This window comes from Callithrix jacchus, chromosome 22 (assembly GCF_049354715.1).
Source record: "Callithrix jacchus isolate 240 chromosome 22, calJac240_pri, whole genome shotgun sequence".
NCBI lineage: Eukaryota > Metazoa > Chordata > Mammalia > Primates > Cebidae > Callithrix > Callithrix jacchus.
This window is the reverse complement of record NC_133523.1, coordinates 50328637-50355926: the sequence shown is the minus strand read 5'-3', so window position 1 is coordinate 50355926 and position 27290 is coordinate 50328637. Positions and strand designations below refer to the sequence as shown.

The following is a 27290-nucleotide window of genomic DNA, read 5'->3' as shown; positions in this document are numbered from 1 at the left end:
GCGGCCGTCTGCAGCAACTGTGGACATTGCCTCCTCAGCAGAAAGAATTAAACAGAGGCAGAGATAGGTTTAAGGCAGAGGACGAGACCAAGGCAGGTGTTTTAGCAGTAGTGAGAGTTTATTAAAATGTTTTAGAGTAGGAGTGAAAGGAATCAGAGTATACTCGGAAATGGGCCAAGGAGATGACTTGACAGGTCAAGCGCCCCACCTGATCTTTGACTTGGGACTTTATATATTTGCTCATTTCCCGGGCTCTTTTTTCTCCTCCCGATTCCTCCCTTGGGTAGGCTGTGCCTTGACCACTGCATGCACAGTAGTCTGCCAGCACTTGGGAGGGGCCGCATGCACTGTTTGTTTACTGAAGTCACGCACATACTCATTTGGGGTGAGTCAAGCACCCCCAGAGGAAGGTCAAATACCAGTCAAATTCTGCCATCTTGCCACATTTTGTGCAGGGATTGGGGGTCACTGGCTCCAGGTGTCTTTTATCTGTTGGAAAACTCTCTTCGCTCCCGGTACCAATGCTAAGATGACCACTTAGCATCTCAGAGGGATAGTTTTATGCTCTCCTGTCCTTCAGCCAATGAGAGCTGGACATCTCTGGGGTTCCTCTCTTGTTATGTTTATTATCTCAGAGGAAAAGATTTATGATTGCCTGTCCTTGACTCCAAAATTGCCTGACATTCCTGGGGTCCCTCTCTCCTGCCCTACTCATATCTAACTACCTACTGTAACACCAGGGCCAGGTGGGAGGCAACTAGAGACTCCTGTAAATCAAAGCCAACCAGAATTATTCGGACTAGCCAGTACTCAGATGTCGGCTCTGATCTGCCCTGCCCTTCCCATGGAAAACACAATAAAGGATCTGGTCTAGGCTTTCCCCTAGCTCTTGCCTCTTCCTTCACACTAAAACCTGTTTCTCCTGTGGCCCTGCATGGCACACTGTACTTCAGATTTCCAGGGAAATTCTGAGAAACACTGAACTTTTATTTCAGTGGCATTGAGCTCTCCATGTCCTTTTCCAGTAAAGATCCATCCACAACTTGGCCTTTCTTGGCTATGTAATATTACATATCGTTCCAGCACGTCTCAGTGCCTTCACCTTCTCTTTTATCCATTATGCCTGCCACATTCTAACATTCCATATAATTCAGCATTTTTTCTTCCTATTTCCTCCTCTTTCTTGAGTACAGTGTAAGCTACCAGGGTCTGTCTCGTTTTGCAAATGTCTCATGCAGTTAAGACAGTGCCTGAAATACAGTAGGTGTTTACTGAACATTTGTCAGAACTATGAATGAGCATAAATACTACAGCATCCCCGTTCACCTTCACATTCCGATAGCGCTTTCTAAATGTTTTCTTTAGTTGTCCCTCCAGGTATTACTCAGAGTCACCAAAAACTCTAGCTGGTCACAAAAGGTACTTCCTTGGCCCATCACACCTCATTACTCCCAGGGTTAGTGAATGTGCAGCAAAGACCCTAAAGTAGCAAAGACATTAGGTATAGAGCCCAGGGAGGTGCAGGAATCTAGGAAAGCTACATTCCCTGCTGCTCCAGGGGCCTTGTCCGTAACAGTAACATGGTACTGGAGATCCTGAGATTTCCAGATACCCCGATCCCATTCAGCCATAGTGCCTGGGCTGTCTGTGATGTGTTTTTACAATGGGCACTTCTCCTGTAGTTTGCCTTGATCTCCCCAAGCCCAATCACTCACACCTAATATTTATCAATTCTGTTTCCATACTGCATGCTTTAGATCTTACCAAGCGGCCAGTGTACCAGATTCTGGTTTTCAGAAAACATGGCCACTCAGCAGGTCCCGAGGAACAGGTTTACCTCAACAGTGCTGGGGAACATGGGACATATGCTGGAAACAAGACGCCCAATCCATGCTGTTTCAAAACACTGCAGGCTGTCAGGGCAGCAACACCCTCCTCAAGGTGACATATGGGCTCTCAATAACTGTAAAATCCAGACAAATCAGGCCTGCAAAGATCTGAATCCTTACTTAACAAGCTTAGTCAGCTATGGAAGTTGTTAGTCCAGTCCCAAACTGGACTAAGAGCTGTTCTCCCTCAATCCACTGTCCCATTTGAGGCACACAAAGTTGGAGGCCTCCACAAAGGCTGTCTTCTGTTTGGCAGGGCCTGTTCTCAATCCAATCCAGTGAAAAGAACCCCCAACATTAAAGGTGGCTTAAACTGTAAGGCCTTTATTATCACAAACCAGAGCAACATGAGGCAAGTACTTTCCCAGGCCAGGTGACTTGGAGGCTGGAAAAATTCATTACAAGTACCTGAGACCAAGATTATCCATGAAGAAAGTAAACCTTTTGCATAGGCCACGAGCAGATACAGCTCAGACCTTCTTGGCTAAAGATGGATCACGTCCCTATCTCTACCTGTCACACAGAAGTGAGTGAGGACCCCCAATGAACTCAGGCATTTCATGATTTTCTCCAGGGACCAGAGAATATAAAACCCTGCCCTCCCCAATGCTGGGGTATCGAAGCTGGTAGAGTTAAGACGGTTTTGGCCACAGGCATTGACAGTGACGTAACTCTGGCAAAAAACCTGAGCAGGTCAGAAAGTGCAACATATCCCTAGAAGCTTCCTATATACCTGGCACCATAAGGTATCTCCCTTGAGTCAATGTTTAGATATATGAAGGTCAACATCTGACTGATGAGTTCTGCTGTATTCAAAGCACTCCTAGAGCCTGCCTGCTGTGTGAACTTTCTGGTGCCGATTAAGGTGGGAGCTTAAGCTGTAGGCCTTCCCACATTCACTGCTTTTCTCCAGTGTGAACTCTTTGGTGCCGAACAAGGTGGGAGGTTCTGATAAAGTCTTTCCCACATGTACTGCATACAAATGGCCTTTCACCCGTGTGAACCCTCTGGTGTGCAATAAACTCGAAACTTCTACTAAAGAATTTCCCACATTCAATGCACTCAAAACGCTTTGACTCAGTGTGAATACTCTCATGTTGAACAAGTGTAGATTGGTGTCTGAAGACTTTCCCACAATCACTACACTTATAAGGCCTGGCTCCAGTGTGAACTCTCTGGTGTACAATTAGATTGGAGTGATGGCTAAAATATTTCCCACATTCATTGCACTTATAAGGCATTTCTCCAGTGTGGATTCTCTTGTGCTGAGTAAGGTTGTCTTTTTGACTGAAGGTTTTTCCACATTCACTGCACTCATAAGGTCTTTCTCCACTATGGATTCTCTGGTGCTGGACAAGTGTAGCTTTGCGGCTGAAGGTTTTTCCACATTCACTGCACTCATAAGGCCTTTCTCCAGTATGGATTGTCTGGTGCTGGACAAGTGTAGCTTTGCGGCAGAAAGCTTTTCCACATTCACTGCACTCATAAGGCTTCTCTCCAGTATGGATTCTCTGGTGCTGGACCAGTGTGTCTTTGCGGCGGAAAGCCTTCCCACATTCACTGCACTTGTAATGCGTTTGTTCACCATGAAATGCATCCTTATTCTCAGTGGTCTTGTGTGTCTTCCTCTTGCTGTGGTGGATGTCCTTTTGTTGGCAAGCACCCAAACTAGCCTGGAAGTTTTTCTGCTCCTCCTTACAGGCAAAGGGCTTTTCTGATGGGTGAGGTTCTTTGCCAACTGTGCAGTTCTTCACAAATGAGGCCTCAGCTTCATCCCTTCTTAAGGGTTTCTCTATACTGTAACACTTCTGGTTCTGGTGAAGGTTTGCACTGAACCCAAATTGTCTCCCACAAGCCTCACATGTGTGAAGTTTCAGTCCGTGGTGTGTACCCTGGTGTTCATCCAGGTGCAAAATATCTTTCAAGATGGGGTAACATATGTCACAAAAGTGAGCCGTCTGTGTGGGCGAACCTGCCTTGGAAGTATTAATATGTGACATATTAGTATGGCTCTGTTCAGAAGACGCCTCTTCATCCTTCACTCCATGCCAACAACCTGAAGGCAGAAAAATACCACTGATCTACATGGTGACTTTGGTGAGTGGGGTAACTCCACCACAAAGGTCTGTCTGGTGTACCCAGGACTCAGTACATACCTAAGTTCCTGGTGGAACAGAGCTAGGATCAGGTTGAAGTACAGTACTTAAGTCGGGGCTGCTGTACAGTATTGGAATCTAAGGTCACAGAATGGAGATGGCCTCACAAGAAACAGACACAAGGATGGGGTGTAATGCAGGGAGAAGTGCACGGTCTCCAACTTAATCCTCTGCAATGACTTTCAGCTGGGACTTGGCTGACTGGGGGGGACAGGAGACTGCTATGCAGAAATGTGTGTCCAGGCCCAGGAAAATGTGATTACAAGTAAGTAATGTGTTCAGGGACTATTTGAGGATATGTACGCATCTTATGACACATCAGTGTTTAAGTGTAGTCCAATATTGGAGAGCACTGAAGAGAGTCCTATTGCTCTACTAGAGCCCCTCTGGTAGAGAGTGGGAGAGAACAGCCCTGGGTGGGAAGTCAGATTAGAAATGACAAGAGTGTACAGAACGGGGAAAAAAAGGTAGAAGTAAGTTAGGGCCTCTGGCCTTGGCACCAGTGATGGGCACAACATAGGTTTCTGGAACTGTAGGAACCCAGCCCTGAGGTTATGCCCTCCCTCAGCCTCAGCTCCCACTTACCAAGGCCTGCCCAAGCCCCTCCTGCTGTGACTAGAGTCATGCCCTCTTGAGTTAGGCACCTGGAGTTCGCTCTCTTGTTACAGTCCAGCAACCACAGAGGATCTGGAAGATACAAAGTATAGACAGGGGAAAGATGAAACAGGCTGAGTGAGAAAGCACTAGCTCAGAGTAGCCCACCCATGCAAAATCACAAGCAAACAAACTACAAAATGAACCCCCAAAAACTGTCCTGCAGGAACAGTCCAGTGGGCCAACAAGTGGTGACCATGATGACTGAAACTGATGACACCTGCAGACTCAAGGAAAATGCAATTAGAGGAAGGGAGTGGAGTCTGGAGGTGTCATGAGTGTGGACAGTCACCTGGCCAGGGAGAGGCTGAGCAGGATTCAGTGGTTTACCTTAGGACGCCTGAACCCTTAACCATTCCTGGCAAGGCTTCAGGTTAGCAGGAGCTGAGGGACACAGGGAACAGAGGAGGCAATGCATCTAGCTGAGCCTTGGCACCAGAGGACCTATGTGAGGGAATCAGAGAAGACAGCAGTGCCCATGCTCTAGCCATGGAAAGGCAAGAACAATCTCTAGGGCAGAAAGGCAGAGCAGAGCCCAGCCCACAAAAATGGGACACTGGGGCCTTACCTAGGGAGACTCTAAATGCAAAGCACAGAAACCATTATTTCATCATAGAAGAGTCTCTGAGCCTCATCAAGCAGCTCCCATTCCTCCTAAGAGAAGCACACAAGTAAGTCCTCAAAGGTCACCTAGTACTGTGTGAGGTGCTGGACAACTGAGCTTAAGGGCAGCCTCTCTCCCCAGGATTCCTTGTCACATCTAAGTGTAATGAGATAACAGGCCCTAGTTTGACTAGTGCCTATTCTCTCCTCATATTCCAGTGATCCTTTTGTCCAGCCCATAACAGGCAAGCGGACAGAAAAAACAGCATGGCCTGCCTTCTCCTATCAGCCTTCTCCGATCAGCCAGCTCCTCTAGGATCAACCAATTATGCCTCATACAGAAGCCTGAGCTCAGCATTCTCTCAGAAACCTTCAGTAGCAAAGCTCTGGGCCCATGAATTCACACTCCATCTACATATGCCCATCACCCTTTTGTCCATACCTACTTCACATCTATGGATACCCACTACATAGGTACCTCCCTGGCTTCCCCACATGCAAATCTACATACAGCATCCAGAGAATGCTTGGATAATACATTCAGGACCACATCTGGTCCTGGTCAACGGCCCCACTGCCACGGTTTCACCTCAATCCAGGTATTAAATCCTACCCTCCTGGCTCTATTTCATGGGTCAGTTCGGCAATCGAGAACCACATGCAGATCTCAGATAAACGCAACATTTTTCTCCTTTGCTGTTGTACTATTGAGTTCAGTCTCCGGCTTCTGCTCAACATTTAACTCATTCAAAACCCACACCCGCCGGGCACCTACCCCAAGCACAGTGATTCTGCCTACTGACCCAATCTGTCCCTGGGCTAATTCACTAGCTTGAAACTCCACAGGGGTCACCACAGAAGCCTGAGGACACATAAAGAGCTGAATAAGCACTGGCTCTGGCCTCACTGCCACCTCACTTCTATTACTACAGTACTTCACCTCACATCCACTCTCTCCCTGAAACACTTCGCCACCTGCCTGACCCTGTTATTCCCCTTCCACCCAAGGACACTCCTTCTTCTAGCCTATAACATGGCCCCTACCCCCACCCTGCTATGCCTGCCCTTACATTGCGCTCGCTGATGGCACTGCCACCATGACCTAAAGATTCTCCCTCTAAACTGGAAGCAAAACTCTATCCTGATCCAGATGCCAGCTGCCACCCTGTGGATAGCTCCATCCTGAATCCCTTCACTGAACTTCAGATCTGTGTCCAGCTGTCTACTTGACAGCTCTACTCAAGTGTCTTTGGAACATGGCAGATTCCTCACAGCCAAACTACACTCGTGATATAACCTCTGAAAGGTACTCCTACCACCAACTTTGTCACCTCAGTTGATGGCATCCTGGTATCTTCTCAGAATAAAAAAATGCAGGGTCATCCTTCACCCCTTCCCTTTTCTATCACATCTTCCAAAATCTGGTTGGTCCTTCCTTTTTTTTTTTTAATTTTTAAAAATAGAGATGGGGTTTCACCATGTTGGCCAGGCTGGTCTCAAACTCCTGACCTCAGCTGATCCACCCACCTCGGCCTCCCAAAGTTCTAGGATTACAGACATGAGACACCACACCCAGTGTGGTTGGTCCCTCTTTAAGGAAAATGATTCAGAATCCATCCACATCTCCCACCTCTACAGCCACTGCTCTAGTCCGACCTAAACTGTTGCATTAAGCTCCTCAGTGGTACTCCTTCCCTTATCCTCACTCCCGCAGTCTCTTCCTCACTGGACAGTGAAGACAAAGCTGGTTAAGACCAAAGTCAGATCATTCCCTCCTAGCTCCAAACCTGCAGTGGCTCCTACCTCTCTCAGCATAGACACCCAGATCCTCAGGCTGCCTACTGTTCCTGGGCTGAATCCTGTTCCTGCTGTCTGATCCCACCAGACATAATGGAGACCTGAGGTTCCCCAAACACTCCTAGTTTAGCCTCAAGTGAAGTATTTGCGCGTGCTGGTTCCTGTGCCTAGATAATGCTCCACACTCCATCCCACTGCTTGCCAGAAATGGAAACCCTTCCACATAATTCCAAAACAGAATTTACAACACAGAGCTTTGAGTGACTGCAGGACCTCCCCAAACGGTAGGTGGAAGGGACACTGAAGAGTCCCAGAACGCTCTAATTCTCCATACTGAGTTGCTGAGATAATGGGGGTGTGTTGGGCTAAGTGAGGGCCTGAGACAATCTGGACTCATCTAGGTAGGAATCACAAGCTTCTGCCACCATGGCAACCTCACAAGAAGAGGGAGGCTGGGAGTGACAGTGTTTATTCACTTGCACCCGAGTGAATAAACAGCCTTGTTGCTCACACAAAGCCTGTTTTGGTGGTCTCGTCATTCAGGGCACGTCTAACATCTGGTGTTGAAACCCGGGACAGGGATCCTCCTGTGGGAGACCAGCCCCTGGCCCTGCTCTTCCTCTGTGAAGGGACCCACCTGTGACCTCAGCACATCAGACCAGCCCTATAACCTTCTCACCACCTTCAGATCAGGTAAGCAGTCTCTCCCTCTCTCTTTTCCTTTAAATCTTTCTCCTTCTAAGTAGAGAAAAGGAGACATGTCTCAGGGACAAGTTTCTCCCCCCGCCCCGGCCCCCCTGGTTTTTTCCTTTAACTCCTTCTGCTTCTTTTTATTTTATTTTATTTATTTTATTATTTATTTATGTATTTTTTTTAAGATGTGGTTTCACCATGTTGGTCAGGCTGGCCTTTAACTCCCAACCTCAGGTGATCCGCCCGCCTCGGCCTCCAAAGTGCTTGGATTACAGGTGTGAGCCACCATGCCGCCCTGCCTAACTCCTTCTGCTTCTAAGTAGAGGCAAAGGAGACCCTCTTTATCCGCAGTGTTAGCCATGAACTCCACTAGGTCACACGGTCTTCCCTTGGTGTCTGGTCACTCGCAGGGATGCCTGCTCTGATCACCCGTGTTACAGCCCAGGGCTCAGTCAGGAATGCCTACTGAAAATCCTGGTAACTGCTCACTCCATCTCCTTGTCTCTTCTCTAGTTCTTTCCTGAAAACTTATCTCCTTCGCTATGAGCAGTGTTCTGCCCTCTATTCCTCAGTCTTTGCCTCTAGCCTGCATCCTAAAAACCTAAAACCTCTTCAACTGTAGCCCAATCTGAAACCTAAATGTCTTTTTTTCTGCAATACAGCCTGGTCCCAGCACATATCAGACAAAGGTTCCAAACGGTCAGAAAACACTTTCAATTTTTCTATTCTGGGAGACCTAGACAATTTTCACGAACGAATGGGCAAGTGGTCTAAGCTGCCTGGCGTCCAAGCGTTTTTCACATCCCAGTCCCTCCCTAATTTCTGCTTTCAATGCAACCAATCCCAAATTTTTCTTCTCTCTCCTCTGTCTACCACTCTTGCCTCCGCCAGTACCTCAGAATCTTCCTTGTCCATCAACCCTTCCAATCTTTCTCCTCACCTATCCAAACCAGGCCCTAATCCAGGCCCTAACCCCCGCCCCCAAAAGCCTCCCTCCTCTTCCTCTGCCCACAACCCACCTCCTTATGCCTCCCATCACCTCCCCACCTCACATCTGGTCCAGCTTACTGTTTAGTCTCAAGGCTAACTCCTCTGCCTCTGTCCAACAATTCCCCTTCCAGAGATGACTGGAGCCAAAGGCAAAGTTCGGGTGCACGTTTCTTTCTCTGTATCCAGTCTTTCCCAAATTGGCCAATGGTTAGGCTCATTTTCATCAGATTCTCCAATACTTAACCCAGTCCTATAATCTCACCTGGAGTGGCTTAAATATCATCCTTTCTTCTACTCTCACTCCTAAAAAGCATTTACCACTCAATCAGCCCCTGACATTACAAAAAAGCTACAGAAATTTAAATCTGGCCCTCAAACGCCACAACAGGAATTAATCAACCCGGTCTTCAAGGTGTTCAGTAATAGGGAAGAAGCTGCTGCCCACAGCTGCTCACCTCTGCCATAAGACAAACCTCAGCCACACCACCAGCTCACAAAGACTTCAAAGTGCCAGGAATGCAGCATCCAGCTGCCCCTCCCAAACCATGCTTCAAGTGTCGGAAAGCTGGCCACTGGGCCAAGGAATGCCCGAAGCCAGGGATCCCTCCTAAGCCCTGCCCTGTCTGTGGGGCCTCCCCACTGGAAGTTGGACTGACTCACATTGCTGATCCTTGGCTTGGCAGCTAAAGACTGACACTGCCTGAACATCTTGGAGGCCCCCGGACCATCATGGATGCCGAGCTTTGGTTAACTCTTACAGTAGAGGTTAAGTCCATCCCCTTCTTAATGAATACAGGGGCCACCCACTCCATGCTGCCTTCTTTTCAAGGTCATCTCCTTGGACTCCACAACGGCTGTGGGAGTTGACCGCAAGGCTTCCAAAACTCCCGAAGTCTGGTGTCAATTAGGCCAGCAATCAATTCCACATTCTTTCCTGATCATCCCCACTTGTCCAGTTCCCCTGTTAGGCCAAGATATCCTAAAAAAAAAACGGTCTGCCTCAACTATTTGTGGACTACAGCCACACCTCATTACCACCCTCCTCCCCAAACCCGCACCTCCCTCAATAGCTCCCTGTATGTCCCCTACCTTCGCCCCACGGTGTGGAACACTACCTTCCCGTCCCTTGCTCACTCATCGATCATTGTCCCCTTAAAACCCGACCACCCTCATCCTGCCCAGCACCAGTACCCCACCCCAGCACAAGCCTCAGAAGGCCTAAAACCTGTTATAACTCACTGACTACAACATGGCCTTTTAGTTCTCACTAACTCTCCCTAGAAGACCCCCATCCTACCCGTGCAAAAACCAGACAGATCCTACGGGCTAGTCCAAAACCTTCACCTTGTTAATCAGCCAGTGCTCCCCATCCATCCTGTAGTACCAAACCCTTATACTCTCCCCAACTTCTCTGAAACTCTCCTGAATTTCCGAGGAAACTTAAACGCCCTGCTCCTGTCTGTCTTGCCACTTCAGCCTCTTCCTCCATTCTGTGTGCCAAAACATTTCCGGGTCCGACCCCTGGCTGCCACCCTTAACTTGCTTCTAAAGTGAATACCCTTCTGTTCCTGGGTACCCCATGTGACTTCTCCCCCAATGAAGTACAACTGTTTAGCTTCCTCCCCATTCATTGCCTGCCTATTCCTCCTGCTCCCTTGGCTGCCCCACATAACTGCACCTATTATTTCCATTACCTCAACAAAACCCCTAACTTAACCCATCCTTTGCTAAACCAATCCAACCCAACCCTAACAAAAGGATGCTGGCTTTGCATCTCTCTATCGGCTACAACATATATTGCCACTCCCATCCCTGCAAAAACATGGGTTCTTAGTTGCCACCCTCGCTATGAAGGAAAAAGCCCCTTTCAACTCTTAAATACGCATTCATTAGCTGAGTTCATCACGGACATAACGGAACATACCCTAAGAGGACACGCAGCACAGCTTCTGCACCCCTGCATGTCCAGCCCCACTCCATACACAGGTAATAAACCCATACGCAGTTCTGCAACCGCAAATACTGTGTAAAGGCCTTTTGCAAACAGCAGTGTTAGGAAAAACATGTCAGTCCCCTTCATGCTTCCAACGCGACCTACCCTCCAGCCTGTGTCTTCGCCGCCTTCTACCCCATGGATTCAACTTTACTTTACAACTCCAAGCCCCGAGAGACTACCAAAACTTTGATCTAGTTACCCAAGCCGCTTCACTGAGCCCCAAAAGTCAGCACCACCTCTTTGCTCAACAACAGGGTTTCGTGTGGGCAGACAGTCCCCTTGCATGACTATTCGCCCCTGGCCCCACTGTAGTAACACAGCCCAGTTCTCTTAAACTCACCCGCATCTGCGGAGTGGAATCGTCTTTTTCCTAACACTACCACTTGCGAAAGGCCTTTACGTTACCTAAATCTCACCTCAGAAAGTCTCTGTTTCTGTCACTTTCTGTCCCACTGTGCTCAGATTCACTGCACTCATTACTTTTACACGCCCTGCTTTTGCTTAAGCTGCCGGTTTACACTTTTCCTCCAGGCAACTAGAGCTGGTATTTCACGGTTTTACCCTCAAGCTGCCAACCTTAGCTCTCAGAGTGAACAGACAACCTTCAGTGGCAGGGAACTCTCCCACTCTTCCACCCCAATAGTTACCTTCTTTCCTTTTATACTCACTCTTAACCTCACTCAAGTTCTCCCGCTATCCTCTACCCTCCCTCATTACCTCCAACATACCATCAATCTAACCCATTCTCTCCTACTGCAAATGCTTCCTTAGCCAGTGATTGTGGGCTACGCATACCCCTCTCCTCTGCAGACTGAGCAAACTCTCCCATCTCTCTGTATCTCCAAACCTCCTTCAACAACCCCCACCTGTACCCACCCCCAGGAACTCCTCTACTTCTTAGACTCAACAGAAACACTCCAGGTATGTCATAGCAACAGGCCACTGCTCTTCTCTGCACCTACCTATGTAACCTCTCACTATATACAACTCCGCAACCCCCGTTTTTGGACCACTAACCACACAGCTATCCCTATCACCTCCATGCTCATGTATTTCCTGACAATCAACTTACTGCACTTCCCCTAGGAAACCTCCCACCCTCTTTGTGCTCCTTTATACTCCACCTTGAAAGCCTTGTCACGCATGTTAACCAAGAAACGGAATCACGCCAGCTTCGCATTACAAAAGGGCCCTCCCTCATTACCAGCACTCTTAAAAATGTCAATAGCAAGTTTTGCCCAGGTAGGCATTTACCACTCTCACTCTACCCTTGGCTGCCCTCTCCTTGTTCATCAGACTGTCCTCCAGACCCTTCTTCCTGTCTGCTCATACCTAGCTTTGTTAACAAAAGCAGATGATTACTTACAGATACCAAATACTTTCTCAGACACCATGAAAATCAAACCTCTCCCTCCAACCAGTTACCTTACGAAACGCTGCTACAATCTAACAGCCGCAGCCATTGCTGGTTCCCTTGGGATCTGGGTGAAAACCCTAACTCCTCTTAAGTAAGCAGCCATGCTGTGAGTAAAAAAAGAAAAAACAAAAAGGCTAGCTCCTTCAGAAGACTTTCTCACCTTTCCAGTCTACACTCCAGTTCTGCCGGAGCCAAGGACTGTTCTTTCTCTGCGGCTCTTCCACCTACATCTGCCTTCCTACCACCCGGACAGGCACTTGTACCTTAATATTCCTTACTCCCAAAATCCAGTTTGTCAATGGAAATAAGCATCTCCCTGTCCTCCTTGTTATCCCCACACGGCCAAAAAGAGTCATTCCATTCATTCCCTTACTTGTAGGATTGGGTATAGCAGGTCTTACCACTCCTACTGCCACACTTGGCAGCCTAATGTTCTCTCCACCAGCGTTACAGACATAACTCAAACACTATCTGTCTTCAAGCCCAATTCCCTGGCTGCAGGTGTCCTGCAAAATCACCAAGGCCTCAATCTACTAACTGCTAAAAAAGGAGGACTCTGCCTGTACCTCAATGAAGAATGCTGCTTTTATCTAAACCGGTCCGGCCTTGTATACAACACCATCAAAAGACTTAAAGACAGGGCACAAAAGCTCACTAATCAGGCAAATAATTATTCTGGACCTAGCTGGCCACTCTCTAACTGGGTATCATGGCTCCTTCCATTAGCAGGCCCCCTCATACTCATTTTTCTCCTTCTCTTATTTGGATCTTGCCTCTTTCGACTCGTCTTTCAATTCCTACAAAACCACATCCAGGCTGTAACAAATCAGTCATTGTGACAAATGCTCCTTCTAACAAACCCACAGTATCAAGCTTTGCCTCAAAACTTCTCGGCAGTCTAAATTCTCTCCCCTTTTTAGGCTTCCACGCCACCCCCAATCTCGCTCGAAGAAGCCCTGAGAAACATCACCCACCACCCGTCTGCACTGCCCCCAAAACATTCACTGCCTCCCCCTTTCTAGTTTTTACTTTTCTCCTTTATATTATTAATATAAAAAGACAGGAATGCAAGATTCTTTGAACTGGCTGCACCGTGGACTACACCGTGGTGACCCCTGTGACCCACGCGTACACCTCCAGAAGGCCTTCCGGAGCCAGAAAGTCTGCAGCAACAGAAAAGCCACAGCAGAAGAAGGGCTAGCTCCTGCAGTGCCTGATTAACCGACCTTGCAACATTTTGCCATTGTTCCTGCCTCAGCTGTTCCTGCCTTAACAGATCACCCAACCTTGTGACACTGGACCTTGTGACACCCCCTTACCCCCCAGCAAACCCCACTTCCGACTTGCAAGAAAACCACCCTGAACTGTAAGTTTCCACTGCCTACTCCAAACCTATAAAACCAACTTCTCTCCCACCGCCCTCTGCTGACTCTTTTCGGACTCAGCCCACTTGCGCCCAGGTAAATAAACAGCCTTGTTGCTTACACAAAGCCCGTTTAGGTGGTCTCTTCATTCAGGGCATGCCTAACACTGTCACCTGTCAGGACCCCTCCCTTCTGGGAGGAATCTTAAGTGTCCACCCCTTCTTCCCTGGCCTCCCACTCTAACCCTACCTCTCACTTCAGAGACCACATAAGATAACATCCTTAATATCCCACCCTCTGAATCTCATCTACAGGCGTTGACCTTAGGCCTCCTCCATTGAAGGTCTCTAGCAGCACTCCTCCAGAACTCCAGACCGGCATGTTCAAGTACCCATGTGAACCCTCAGTGCAGAACACCTTAGATTCACCGAGTCCAAGACCCAATTTCTGATCCCCATGAAAGATGCTCCCTGCCCTGACTTAACAATTTCCATTCTTTCACATGTTCAAGAAGGAAAACAAACTGACAAAAAAAAAAAAAAACCTGGACAGCGCTTTCCACCCTACATTCACTCACAACCACATCTGATGCAGCAGATCGCTTGGCTCCATCTTTTGAAATCTGTCCAGAAGCTGATGACTTCCCCACCCCTGTCAGGCCTCAGAGTCCAAGCCTGACCCTTAGATGCTTGGTGACCTGCACATACAGCTCCAAATGGTCTCCAGGAGCCAGAAAGTCTAAAGTAACTGGATGGTCATAAAGAGAAGTGAAACAACTAGTTCTTGCCTCAACTGACTGCTCTCCCCTTGCAACATCTGACCATTGTTCCTGCTCAGTCTTGAGAAATTTCCTCTTAGACATTAGGTTTCTCAAGACCCCCACCCCTACAACTATGTAATTTACCACACTCTCCCCTCTATTTGCAACCAATAACCCCCACCCTTGTGACCATGCATTCTGTGATGCCCTTCTCCTCCCTAAAATACATTTCCACCTTTAAATGACCATTTGCCCCAACCTATATAATCAGTCCCCTTTCCTACTCCCCTTCCCTAACTCCTTTCTCGGACTTGGCTCACTGGCACCGAAGTGCTAAATAAAACGGTCTTTTTGCCCCCACGAAGCCTGCCTGCTGATCTCTTTTTGTGAGTGATGCGCTTAACATTTGGTGCTGAAACCCAGAGCACGGGAACTCTTACGGGAGCCAAAACCCTGTCCCTGCTCTCCTGTGCTCCCTCCATGAAGGACCTAGGCCCATCAGACAAGCCCATGAATCCACACAGCATTTTCGGGTCAGGTCAGCTGTTCGCCTCAACTCTCTTCCTTAGCCCTTCTCTCTGTCAGCCTTCTCCTTTCAGTTGCATTTTCCTCTCCCTTTCAGCAGAGACAGGAGAGATAGGACTTTCTGTGAGTTTCATGACCAGAAAAAATCCTACATAGGTCACAGAACCGGGAAGACAGTCTTCCCTCCGTGGCTGATCATTGCAGAGACGTCTGCTCCGGTCACTCACTCACACTCGTAGGTGATGGATCAATGCAGAGGATGCCCCTTTTGACCGATTCACCCCAGGTACAGACCAACGTTTAGTCTGGGATGCCTGATGAACTGCTTGGTCGTGCACTCACTTTCCTCATCTCCACTGCTCTTCTTAAACTATAGGCAACCTTCCCCCGCATTCCTCCCTCCTCTCCCTTAGCCTGCGTTCTAAAAAATCTCAAACCCTTCAACTATCACCTGACCTAAAACCTAAGTGTCTTATTTTTTCTGCAATACCACTTGGCCACAATATAAACTGGACAATGGCTCTAGATGGCCAGAGAACGGAACCTTCGCTTTTTCTGTCCTGCAGGATCTAGACAACTTCTGTCATAAAATGGGCAAATGGTCTGAAATTCCCTGTGTCCAGGCATTTTTCACACTTCGCTCCCTTCCCAGCCTGTTCCCAGTGTGACGCCTCTCAAATTCTCCTTCTTCCTCTCCCATCTGCATCCCCTGTCCCTACCACCAATGCAGACTCTTCACTCTCAATAGACTGTTCTGACCATTCCCTCCCCCACTGCCCCCCCCAACCCAGGCTGTCTCTAATCAGGCCAAACGCAACCCTAATCTCCCCGCTGCCCCACCCTCTCCCTCTTATACCTCTTCTGTCACCTCTCCATCCCACACCCGCTCCAGGGCACAATTCAGTCTTAAAAGTGGCTCTCCCTCCCCAACCCATCAGCTTCCCCTTCAAGAGGTGGCTGCAGCCGAGGGCACAGTCAGGGTGCATGTTCCTTTTTCTCCATCCAATCTGTCCCCAACTGGTCAGGGCTTAGGGTCCTTCTCATCAGATTCCACTAAATATATCCAAGAGTTCCAATACCCAACTCAGTCCTACAATTTAACCGGAATGACTTAAACGCCATTCTGACCTCTACTCTCTTCCCAGATGATTGAAATAGTTTATACTGTGGCTCGATCTTATGCTGATACCCACAGATGCCATGAGCCAGCCTTCCAGGAGGGCATCAGGGCAGTACCTGGCGAAGAAGTCCAATGGCAATAACAGGTGGCCTCGCCCGATGTCACCAAGCGTTACTCTGTGGTGTCTTGCTTAGCTGAGGAACTTGAGCAGGCATCTCACAAAACGGTGAATTATGACGAACTTAAAGAAAGAAACCGGCCGGGGGCGGTGGCTCAAGCCTGTAATCCCAGCACTTTGGGAGGCCGAGGCGGGTGGATCACGAGGCCAAGAGATCGAGACCATCCTGGTCGAAATGGTGAAACACCGTCTCTACTAAAGATACAAAAAATTAGCCGGGCATGGTGGCGGGCGCCTGTAATCCCAGCTACTCGGGAGGCTGAGGCAGGAGAATTGCCTGAACCCAGGAGGCGGAGGTTGCAGTGAGCCGAGATCGCGCCATTGCACTCCAGCCTGGGTAACAAGAGCGAAACTCTGTCTCAAAAAAAAAAAAAAGAAAGAACCCAGGGCAAACATGAAAATCCTGCCCAATTCATGGCCTGCCTAGCAGAAGCTCTTAGACGCTTCACAGTGCTAGATGCAGAGGGGCAGAGTCACCTTATTCTTAATATGCATTTTATTACCCAGTCAGCCCCAGACATTAGGAAGAAACCGCAAAAACTAGACTCAGGCCCTCAAACTCCACAGCAGGGTCTAATCAACCTCATCTTTAAGGTGTTCAGTAACAGGGAGGAAGCAGCCAAGCAGCAACACATTTCAGAACGGCAACTGCTTGCCTCCGCCATAAGACAAACCCCAGCTACGGTTTCAAAGACAAAAAGCTTCCAGGGACCAAGGTGACCACCGTCAGGTGCTCCATCAAGCTGTCCTCCTCCAGGGCCTTGCTTCAAATGCCAAAAAACTGGCCACGGGGCCAGGGAGGGCCCACAGCCTGGTGCTCCATCTTGCTTCAAATGCCAAAAACTTGGACACTGGGCTAACGGATCCTCCCAGCCCAAGGCCCCCTCTAAGCCATGTCCTGTCCGTGTGGGACCTCACTGGAAATCGGACTGGTATGGCCACTCCCAAGGCTTCTGGAGTTCAAAGCCAATACTCTCCAGCTGACTCCTTTCCAGAACCTCTTGGTTTAGCAACTGAAGACTGACGCTGCCCGACTGCTTCGGAAGCCCTCTGGACCATCGTGGACACTGAGCTTTGGGTAACTTGCCATGAAGGGTAAGTCCATCCCCTTTTTAGTCAATACAGGGCAACCCACTCCACTCTGCCTTCCTCCCATGGGCCTGTTTCCTTAACTCCTGTCACTGCTGTGGGAATTGATGTCCAGTCTTCAACACCTCTCAAAAGCCCCCCAACTCTGGTGTCAGCTCGGGAAACACTCCTTTACTCACTTCTTCCTAGTCATCCCCACGTGGCCCATCCCCTGACTGTGTGAGGTATTTTAACTAAATTATCTGCTACCCTGACTATTCCAGGGCGACAGCCACATCTCGTAGCTGCCCTCTTACCTGACCAAAGCCTACTGCACAGCCTCACACCACATCTCCTTACCTTAACCCACAGGTGTGGAACCTCTCCCCTGTCCTTAGCAGCCGACCATGCACCTCTCACTATCCCCCAAAACCCAATCATCCCCACTCTGCCCAGGGACAATATCCCATTCCCCAACATGTTCTAAAAGGACTAAAACCTGTTATCATCTGCTTGTCTCCTAAAGCCTACCAACTCTCCTATCTTGCCTGTCCAGAAATCAGACAAATCTTACCGGCCGGTCCGACACCTTCACCTTCCTATCCATCCTGTAGTGCCAAACCCATATACTCTCCTGTCCTCAAGCCCTCCCTCCACAACCCATTATTCGGTACTTGATCTCAAAGATGCCTTTTTTACCACCCCTTACAACCCTCCTCCCAACCTCTATTTGCCTTCACTTGGACTGACCCTGACATCCACCACTTACGACAACTCACCTAGACCATCTTGCCTCAGGGCTTCAGGAACAGCCCACACTACTTCACTGAGGCCCTCGCTCACAACCTGCTCTCTTTCTGTCCTTTGACTTCTTACGTTATTCAATACGTGGATGACCTCCTCCTGTGCAGCCTCTCTTATGAAGCTTTTCAGAAAGATACCGTCCTGCTTCTTCAGTACCTATTCTTTTTTCTTTTTGTTGAGACAGAGTCTCGCTCTGCTGCCAGGCATCAGGCTGGAGTGCAATGGCGCAATCTCGGCTCACTGCAGCCTCCACCTCCTGGGTTCAAGCAATTCTCCTGCCTCAGCCTCCCAAGCAGCTGGGATAACAGGCGAGCGTCACCGTGCCCAGCTCATTTTTGTATTTTTAGTAGAGACAGGGTTTCACCATGTTGGCCAGGATGGTCTCCATCTCTTGACCTTGTGATCCGCCCACCTCGGCCTCCCAAAGTGCTGGGATTACAGGCATGAGCCACCTCGCCTGGCCAGCACCTATTCTTAAAGGGATATTTTGCTTATAGCCATTACTGAAAATAGTGAAAAAAAAAAAAGGGGGATATTGTGTGTCTACTTGTAAGGCCCAGACTTCTTCTCCATCTGTCACCTATCTGGGCATCATCCTCCAATAAAACACCCACGCTCTCCCCACCGTATCCAGTTAACCTCTTCAACCCCAACTCCCTCTACAAAACAACAGCTCCTTTCCTTCCTAGGTGTAGTCAGATACTTTTACCTTTGGATTCCAGGTTTTGCCTTTCTGACCAAACCACTACATAAGCTCACCAAGGGAAACTTACTCAATCCCATAGATTCTAAATCCTTTTCTCATTCCTCCTTTCACTCTTTAAAAACACAGCTCTACATACCGAAGGCCAGGTAGTACAAAACAAACAAACAAAAAACAGCTCTGGAAACTGCTCCCACGCTGGCTTGCCCCAACTTGTCCCAACCCTTTTCCTTATACACTGCTGAAACTCAGCGTTGTGCATTTGGAGTTCCTACACAGGAGCCGGACCCACGTCCTGTTGCCTTCCTCTCTAAACAGCTTGACTTCACTGTCCTAGGGTGGCTCTCATGGCCACATGAGGCAGCTGCCTCTGACCTACTCCTTGAGGCTTTCAAAACCACAGGCTATGCCTCACTCTACACAGCTCTCATGATCCTCCATCTTTAGTATTCTCTTCCATCTTCCACATCTGTTATCTGCCCCACGTCTTACCCAACTCTATTGGCTACTTACTGAAACTCCACTGTGGCTACTGCACATGATCCCAATTTTAATCCAGCCTCTCAGCTAATACCAGACACAAACGCAAAACCCACACTACATGACTGTATCTCCCTCAGCCACACTGCTGTCTCCCCTTTTCCCCACATCTCTCTTTTCCCTATCCGAGACTGATCACACATGGTTTATTAACGGCAGTTCTTCAAAACCTAACCAGTCCTCTCCAGGACAGGCTGGCTATGCTGTTGTCTCCCACACTTCTATCACTGAAGTTGCCATCCTTCCTCCATCTACTATTTCTCAACAAGCTGAACGGAGAGCACTCACATGTGCCCTCACCCTGGCAAAAGGGCTAAAAGTCAACATCTACATGACTCCAAATATGCTTTCCAGGTCTTCCAGCACCACGCTGTCATCTGGGCGGAAAGGTGCTTTCTCACCACACAGTGATCTTCCATTATCAATGCTTCTTTATAAGAAGAACTCTCCTTAAAGCTGCCCTTCTCCCAGCCAAGGCTAGAGTCGTCCACTGTAAAGGACACCAAAAAACTTTAGCTCCCATTGCCCAAGGAAATGCTTATGCCAGTGAGACAGCCAGGAAGGCAGCAAACGCACCAATGTCCCCCACAGTGGACAATATTTTTCTTTTTCCTCACTTACCCCTACTTACCCTCCTTCTGAATCCTTAACCTACCAGTTGCTCCCCACTCAAGATAGTTGGTTTTTTGCTCAAGGAGAATTCCTTCTTCCTGCCTTGCAAGCCCAGACTATCCTCTCTTCCTTTCATAACCACTTTCATGTGGGATATAAGCCTTTGGCCCGTCTCTTAGAACCTCTGATCTCCTTCCCTTCATGGAAATCCATCCATAAAACAATTACATCTCATTGCTCCATCTGCCACTCTACCAACCCCCCAGGGACTTTTAAGACCTCCCTCCCTTTCCCATTCACCAAGCCCGGGGATTTACCCACATGCAAGATTCGCAAATTGACTTTATTTATATGCCTTGTGTCCGAAAATTCAAATATCTTCTTGTATGCGTGGATATATTTACAGAGTGGATTGAATCCTTCCATTATGGAACAAAAAGGCCACTGCTGTTATTTCTTGTCTGTTAAATGATATCATTCCCCTGTTTGGCCTGCTGACTTCCATATAATTTGACAATGTCCCATTTTCATTAGCCAAATCACCCAAGCAGTCTCTCCAAGCCCTTAGCGTTCAACAAAATCTCCATGCCCCTTAGCACCCTCAGTCATCAGGAAAAGTAGAAAAAGCTAATCGCCTCCTAAAAACAAATCTTATCAAACTCACCTTTCAAATAAAGACTAACTGGGTACCCCTTGTATCTACTGCTCTTCTCTGAATTCATGTCACTCTCCAGGAACCCACAAGATACAGCCCCTTTGAACTCTCTCTCTCTTTTTTTTTTTTTTTGAGATGGAGTCCTGTCACCATGTCACCAGGCTGGAGTGCAGTGGCACAATCTCGTCTCACTGCAACCTCTACCTCCTGAGTTCAAGCAATTCTTCCGCCTCAGCTCCCGAGTAGCTGGGACAACAGGCGAGTGCCACCACACCTGGCTAATTTTTGTATTTTTAGTAGAGATGGGGTTTCACCATGTTGGCCAGGATGGTCTTGATCTCTTGACCTTGTGATTGATCCGCCCACCTCAGCCTCCCAAAGTGCTGGGATTATAGGTGTGAGCCACCACACCCAGCCTCCCTTTGAACTCTTATATGGCTGCACCTTTTTGCTTAGGCCTAACCTTCTCCCAGACACTAGCCCTCCTGGAGACTTATCTTCCCATTTTACAACAAAATAGGCAGGAAATTCATCAAGCTGCCAACCTCCTCCCCACTCCAGATACACGGCCTTATGAGGACACCTTCACTGGATGGTAAGTGCTGGTCAAGGATCTTACCTTTCCAGCTCTACAGCCTCAGTGGAAGGGCCCTTACCTGGTTGTCTACAGTACTCCAACTGCTGTCCATCTACAAAACCCTCCCCACTGGGTTCACCGGTCCAGGATTAAACTGTGCCCATCAGACAACCAGCCTAGCCCATCTACCTCCTCTTGAAAGTCCCAAGTACTCTTTCCGACTTCTCTTAAGCTTACTCACATTCCTGAAGAGTAGACACAAACCACACGTGAGTTTAGTTTACGTGTCAACGTCAATGGGAACCCTCCTCCTAATTGGCAGCAGGAATCAACAGTCACCCCTAAAGCGTGCTCTCTACCTCATAAGTTCTCTATTTCTGTTGCTTTCCCTCTAACCATCCTTCTAATCACCCTTCTCATCTACATTTAAATGCCCCATGCCTGCTTGCCTTGCTGGTTTACTGTTTTCCATCTCCTGATTCTACCCACAAACTCTCACCCTTGACTCCTTCCTTGAATGGACAGATGACCTGATGTGGCAAGGGACACTCCAATTCTTTTACCCTAATGAAGTCCTCTTATTCGCTCTTCTACTCACTCTTACTCTCCGTCCCATTCTGTAACTCCCTGTCCCTTCCTAATTACCTTCAATACACCATCAATCTAACCCATTTCCTCCTCACTAATTCCAACCCATTGTGGCCGAAAAATTGCTGGCTCTTCCTCTCCGTTTGTTCTTCCTCTTATTCGGCTATTCCTGCCCTGCAGCCGACTGGGCTACCCTTCCATCTCCCTATACCTCTGCATCTCTTTTAACAGTCCCCATCTCCACCTCCCATGGAGCCTCTCTCTTTCTTAGACAAGTTTAGGAAAACCTCCTCAGACATTTCATACCGACAAGCTGCTACACTTCTCCTCATCCATCTACAGCAACTCTCACCTCGTATGAACTCCACTCCGTCCCTATTAGGGCCCCCTACTAAGCACACAACTATCCCCACTCTTGCTCCTGCATGCATTTCCCGTCAACGAACCAATGTAATTCCCTGGTGTAACCTTCCCCTTCTCAGTGCTCCTTTACTCTCCATCTCCAAGGCCCTGGCGCACACGTTACTAGGCTGTAGGAGCACACTCACCTCACTTTACTGACAAACCCTTTATCCCTAATAACCTCAAAAATGTCAACAGTCCTTACTGCCTAGGTCAGCACCTTCCTGGTCTCTCACTCCGTCCTTGGATACCGTCTCCTTGTTCCTCAGATTCTCCTCTTAGACCCTTTTTATGCTTACTCATACATGGCCCTACAAATGTTCGGAGCAGACTATTTACTGATACTACGGGCTTCCTCACACATTATGAAAATCAGATCACTCCCACTACACAATTCCCCCATCAATCTCCCTTTCAACCTCTAAAGGCTGTTGTCCTTCCTGGGTCTTTAGGACTTTGGGTATGTGACTCCCCTTCCAAAGCTCCCCCCCACCTTTTCACCCTACATTTTCAATTCTGCCTTGCCCCAGGCCTCTTATGTGGATCCTCCATCTATATGTGTTTACCTACTAACTGGACAAGCACCTGTGCCTTAGTCTTCCTTAATTCCTAAAATACAATTTGCCAGTGGTGATAAACAACGGCCTGTCCCCCTAATGACACCCACTAGACAAAAGAGCCATCCAGCTAATTTCATTACTCCTAGGAACAGGGTTTGCGACCTCCGTTATGGGCCTCAGAACTGGGATAGTGGGGGGTCACCCCCTCTGTCACAACATCCTGTAGTCTGTCTATTGATTGCTCTGCTAGCATTACTGACATATATAATACCTGGCTGGGTGCGGTGGCTCAAGCCTGTAATCCCAGCATTTTGGGAGGCCGAGGCGGGTGGATCACAAGGTCAAGAGATCGAGACCATCCTGGTCAACATGGTGAAAACCCGTCTCTACTAAAAATACAAAAAATTAGCTGAGGCAGGAGAATTGCCTGAACCCAGGAGGCGGAGGTTGCGGTGAGCCGAGATCGCGCCATTGCACTCCAGCCTCCAGTAATGAAATTAGCTGGATGCCCAACCTGGGCAACAAGAGCGAAACTCCATCTCAAAAAAAACCTTATCTGTCCTTCAGACTCAAATTAATTCTTTAGCTGCTGCTGTCCTCCAGAACTGTCATGGCCTCGACTTACTCACTTCAGAAAAGAAAGGACTCTGTATATTTCTAAATGAGGAATGCTGCTTTTACTTAAATCAGTCCGGCTTAGTTTATGATAATATCAGAAGGCACAAAGACAGAGCCCAGAAATTCACTAACCCGGCAAATGACTGTGCCCAACCCGCCTGGCTGTTTTCTAGCTGGATGCCATGGCTTTCTCCGACCTTTACTCCCCTAACAACCATCTTCCTTCACCTCCTATTCAAACCTTGCATTTTCCACGTAGTCTCTCAAGTCCTACAAAACCGTATCTAGGCCATTACTAATCACTCTATATGGCAAATGCTGCTTTTAACAACCCCACAATATCAGCTCCTGTCCCAGGACCTCTTGGCAGCTTAAGACAAGACGCCTTACAAATCCCCCTGGCTCATTTGTCTGCCTTGTCTCCAGTCCTATTTCATAGCCTTCACTCTTCCAGGATCAACTACAAACACCAGTTCACCACTCATGAATTCCAGGTGGCGGGGCGTGGTGGCTCACGCCTGTAATCCTAGCACTTTGGGAGGCCGAGGTGGGTGAATCACCTGAGGTCAGGAGTTCAAGACCAGCCTGGCCATCATGGTGAAACCCCATCTTTTTTAAAATAAAAAATAAAAAAGTAAAAATAAAGAATTCCAGGCAACACCTAGCTAAGGTCAAGATGCAGTTTAATAGCTCTCCAGAACCCACACATATCCCTTTCAATCCAAGTCTTCCGAGATCAACTCCCCATAATAGTAGTTTGACCTATTCTCAGGAATCTTCCCTACCCCTGAATTAAAAAGCCTCTGGGAAAAAAAATCCTAAGACGTAATGGGGTGGCAGCCATCAGACACCTGCCCATGGTGTCCCCAGGCCCAAGCTTATGAAGATAAACTGCAGTACACATATACAGGGCCTGTACCCCATATTGGGCAGCCAAACCAACATCCAGGTCACCACGAAGTATACCAATGGCTATTAGAGGGCTTGGGACACTTTCCTTTTGCCAGCCTCAGCTCAACTCAGGAGATAAAGGGTATTATACTTCTCTCTCTTGCATAGGGTCGGCAATCAGAATTATTGAACTCCTCCTTTCAGAACATCACTTAAACTTATGGGAAGAGGGTAACATAACAGATTACTGGCTTGACGACAAGCAGTCTTATTGATATGATTGAAAATGGGGACAAAAAGCATTGATAGACTGGACACTATTCCAACCTTGGCCCAAGGCTTCATCACTACCCCCTTTAAAGCTATTATGTTTAAAGGTTATTTTTAGAAAATTCACCCTATTAGGAAAATTTCAAGCTCAAAAATATGCTAATTGGCACCTTGTTAAATACATAAAATGGTGCCCTAAGCCAAAGACTTAACTAAACACTAAACTACAAAAATCGAAGACTTGGCCTGGCGCGGTGGCTCACGCCTGTAATCCCAGCACTTTGGGAGGCCGAGGCGGGTGGATCACAAGGTCAAGAGTTCGAGACCATCATGGTCAACAAGGTGAAACCCCGTCTCTACTAAAAATATAAAAATCAGCTGGGCATGGTGGTGCGCGCCTGTAGTCCCAGCTACTCGGGAGGCTGAGGCAGGAGAATTGCCTGAACACAGGAGGCAGAGGTTGCGGTGAGCCGAGATTGTGCCATTGCACTCCAGTCTGGGTAACAACAGTGAAACTCCGTCTCAAAAAAAAAAGAAAGCAAGAAAGAAAGAAAAACATCACCCCTACTCCCTTCTCTTTTTAAGCCTTTTCTTGATACATATATAAGAAGACAGGAATGTCAGGCCTCCATGTCCAAGCCTGGCCATTATATCCTTGGTGACCTGCACATACACCTCCAAATGGTCTCCAGGAGCCAGAAAGGCTGAAGTAACCGGATGGCCATAAAGAGAAGTTTAACAACTAGTTCTTGCCTTAACTCATTGCTCTCCCCCTACAATGTCTGACCATCGTTCCTGCTCAGCCTTGCGAAATTTCCCCCTAGACATCAGGTTTCTCAAGATCCCCACCGTTTGTAATTTACCACACGCTCCCCTCTGCTAGCAACAGATACCCCCCACCCTTGTGACTACGCCAGTTGGTAACAGATAACCCCCACCCTTGTGAGCATGCATCCTGTGATGCCCTTCCCCTCCCTAAAATAGATTACCATCCTTGACCATTTGCACCAACCTAGAAAATCAGTTCCCTTTCCTACTCCCCTTGCCTAACTCCCATCTCGGACTTGGCCCGCTTGCACCCAAGCGCTAAATAAAACAGCCTCGTGGCCGACACGAAGCCTGCCTGGGAGTCTCTTTACCGAGCAACGCGCTTCACCACCCCAAGCCCTCCTGTCACTCCTCAGGCCCAGCCACCGCCGCAACGCTCCTGGAGTTTGTTTTAGGAGCTTTCTTGAAGGTCTCCCTGCCTCCATCCTCACCGTTTCTTTTTAAAATTTTTTCATTTAAAAAATTTTTTTTACAGCCCCTTTCCCCCGATCCCATCCTCGCCGTTTCTAACTCACTCTAGTCTGTCTCCGCCTCAGTGAACCTATGAATACTTTAAAAATGCTCTATCAGATTTCCCACCGCCCTTCAAAACGCGCCGTGACGCCTACCGGCCTCACAACGGAGGTGCAACTTCTCCCCGCGCTACTGCAGGCGTGACTACGGCTCACACACGCTCCCGACGGCTCTGGGGTCAGTCCAGCGCCGAGCCTCTACCCGTCAATCAATCGCCCCCACCTTAAACGTCGGATTTAGGAAGGGGGGGGCCCCACCACCCACCAGCGCCCCGCTGCTCCGGACACTAGCGCCTGCGGCTGCAGAGACTCAGGCGGGCGCTCGTGATTTGGGACTTCAGGATTCCCGGCGGGCGAAAGGCTGGGGAACACAGCACCCACCTGCGCCAGGCCCATCACCGCGGCCGCCGCCATTATGTTCGTAGGCCGCGATGACCCGGCCCAGGGGGCGGAGGCGGGGTCTTCCCTGGCGAGCCACTCTGCAAGGCGAACAACGCCTCCTCCCCACCCTCCCGCTTCCGCTTCCGTTTCCGTCACCGCGAAACTCCGCAGTAACCCGATCCTTTTAGTCAAATGCTTCCACATGAGAGCCGGCAAGATTACCGAGGCGAGGAAGATGCCGGAAGTCTCGCCAGAGAGCTTCCGCCCGCAGGGAAACGCCCATAAAACCGCCGCCGCCAGTGGCGCAGAGGTTTCTGGGCAATGTAGTTCCCATGTGCACTTAGCCGAGACGACTTCTAACTCCACTGCGCGCCGGGCAAAGGCTAAATGGTGCTTTGAGGGGTGCTGGGAAATTATGGCCTGAGACTCCGAGGGCAGGGCGTAGCTTCGCTCCTCTTAAAGGACCCTCATCCAGATCCTGTGAAGTCTCTAGGGATCCCCGAAATATGGAGAGGTATATTCTTACAGATGTTTCCCAAAGCCACAAAAACCAGATGGACACACAACATCCAATGTCACTCTGAGTCCACCATAGTTCACTTGGATTTCCTTCATTTTAAACATAAGTGTACTGTAGAGAAAACTTTTGGATCAATTTTGTGAGCCTCAGTTGCGTCAGGGTTCAACAAGAATTGGGGCCATCGAGTGGAAGAATGGTCTCCAGACAGTGGCTATGGAAGGACGCTGGAGCTCCCCGAGGCAAGTGGACTAATGTAGAGCTTCCTCTGGTTTCCTCAGAAACAAATACCTGGGAGGACCAAGGCAGGAAAAAGAAGGTGGTCAAGGAAGTTACCTTTCCTGCCTATATAGTCACTAATGTCCAAACAAAGGAGCAATACTGTTATCAAAATGAGAGTTCCTAGTCCAGACGTTTAGATATATGTATTTCCTTTTGGGAATGTTTCTTATCTGAAAAGAAGAACCATTATAAATGCCTTTATGTGCCAAAACAGGGGCTGACATAGTGCTAGTGAAAAGGTGGTATCTGAACCAAGAAATAAAGATTTGGAAAACTAGGATCACATATCTTGGCTGGGAGGTGATTCTCATTTCACCTGCAATTACAGGGACAGCGTCTG

At 48.5% G+C, this 27290-nt stretch overlaps 1 protein-coding gene across 6 annotated transcripts; it reads right to left on the bottom strand.

Annotated features, from left to right (window-relative positions):
• Nucleotides 1–99: 99 nt before the first annotated feature.
• On the bottom strand, nt 100–26506 carry LOC144576494 (zinc finger protein 134-like). Of its 6 annotated transcripts, none has more exons than XM_078361001.1 (4): nt 26152–26400; nt 5030–5143; nt 4631–4732; nt 100–3945 (listed from the first exon to the last, which is right to left on the bottom strand). In XM_078361001.1, exons 3-4 carry the CDS (start codon nt 4668–4670, stop codon nt 2786–2788), a joined length of 1200 nt encoding a protein of 399 aa, XP_078217127.1. In that variant the 5' UTR covers nt 4671–4732; nt 5030–5143; nt 26152–26400; the 3' UTR covers nt 100–2785. The 6 variants fall into 6 exon arrangements, with proteins under 6 accessions (XP_078217127.1, XP_078217129.1, XP_078217124.1 ...); XM_078361003.1 differs by lacking the exon at nt 5030–5143 and adding an exon at nt 9443–9761 and having other exon boundaries at nt 26152–26213; XM_078360998.1 differs by lacking the exon at nt 5030–5143 and having other exon boundaries at nt 26374–26506.
• Between the last annotated feature and the right edge of the window lie 784 nt (nt 26507–27290).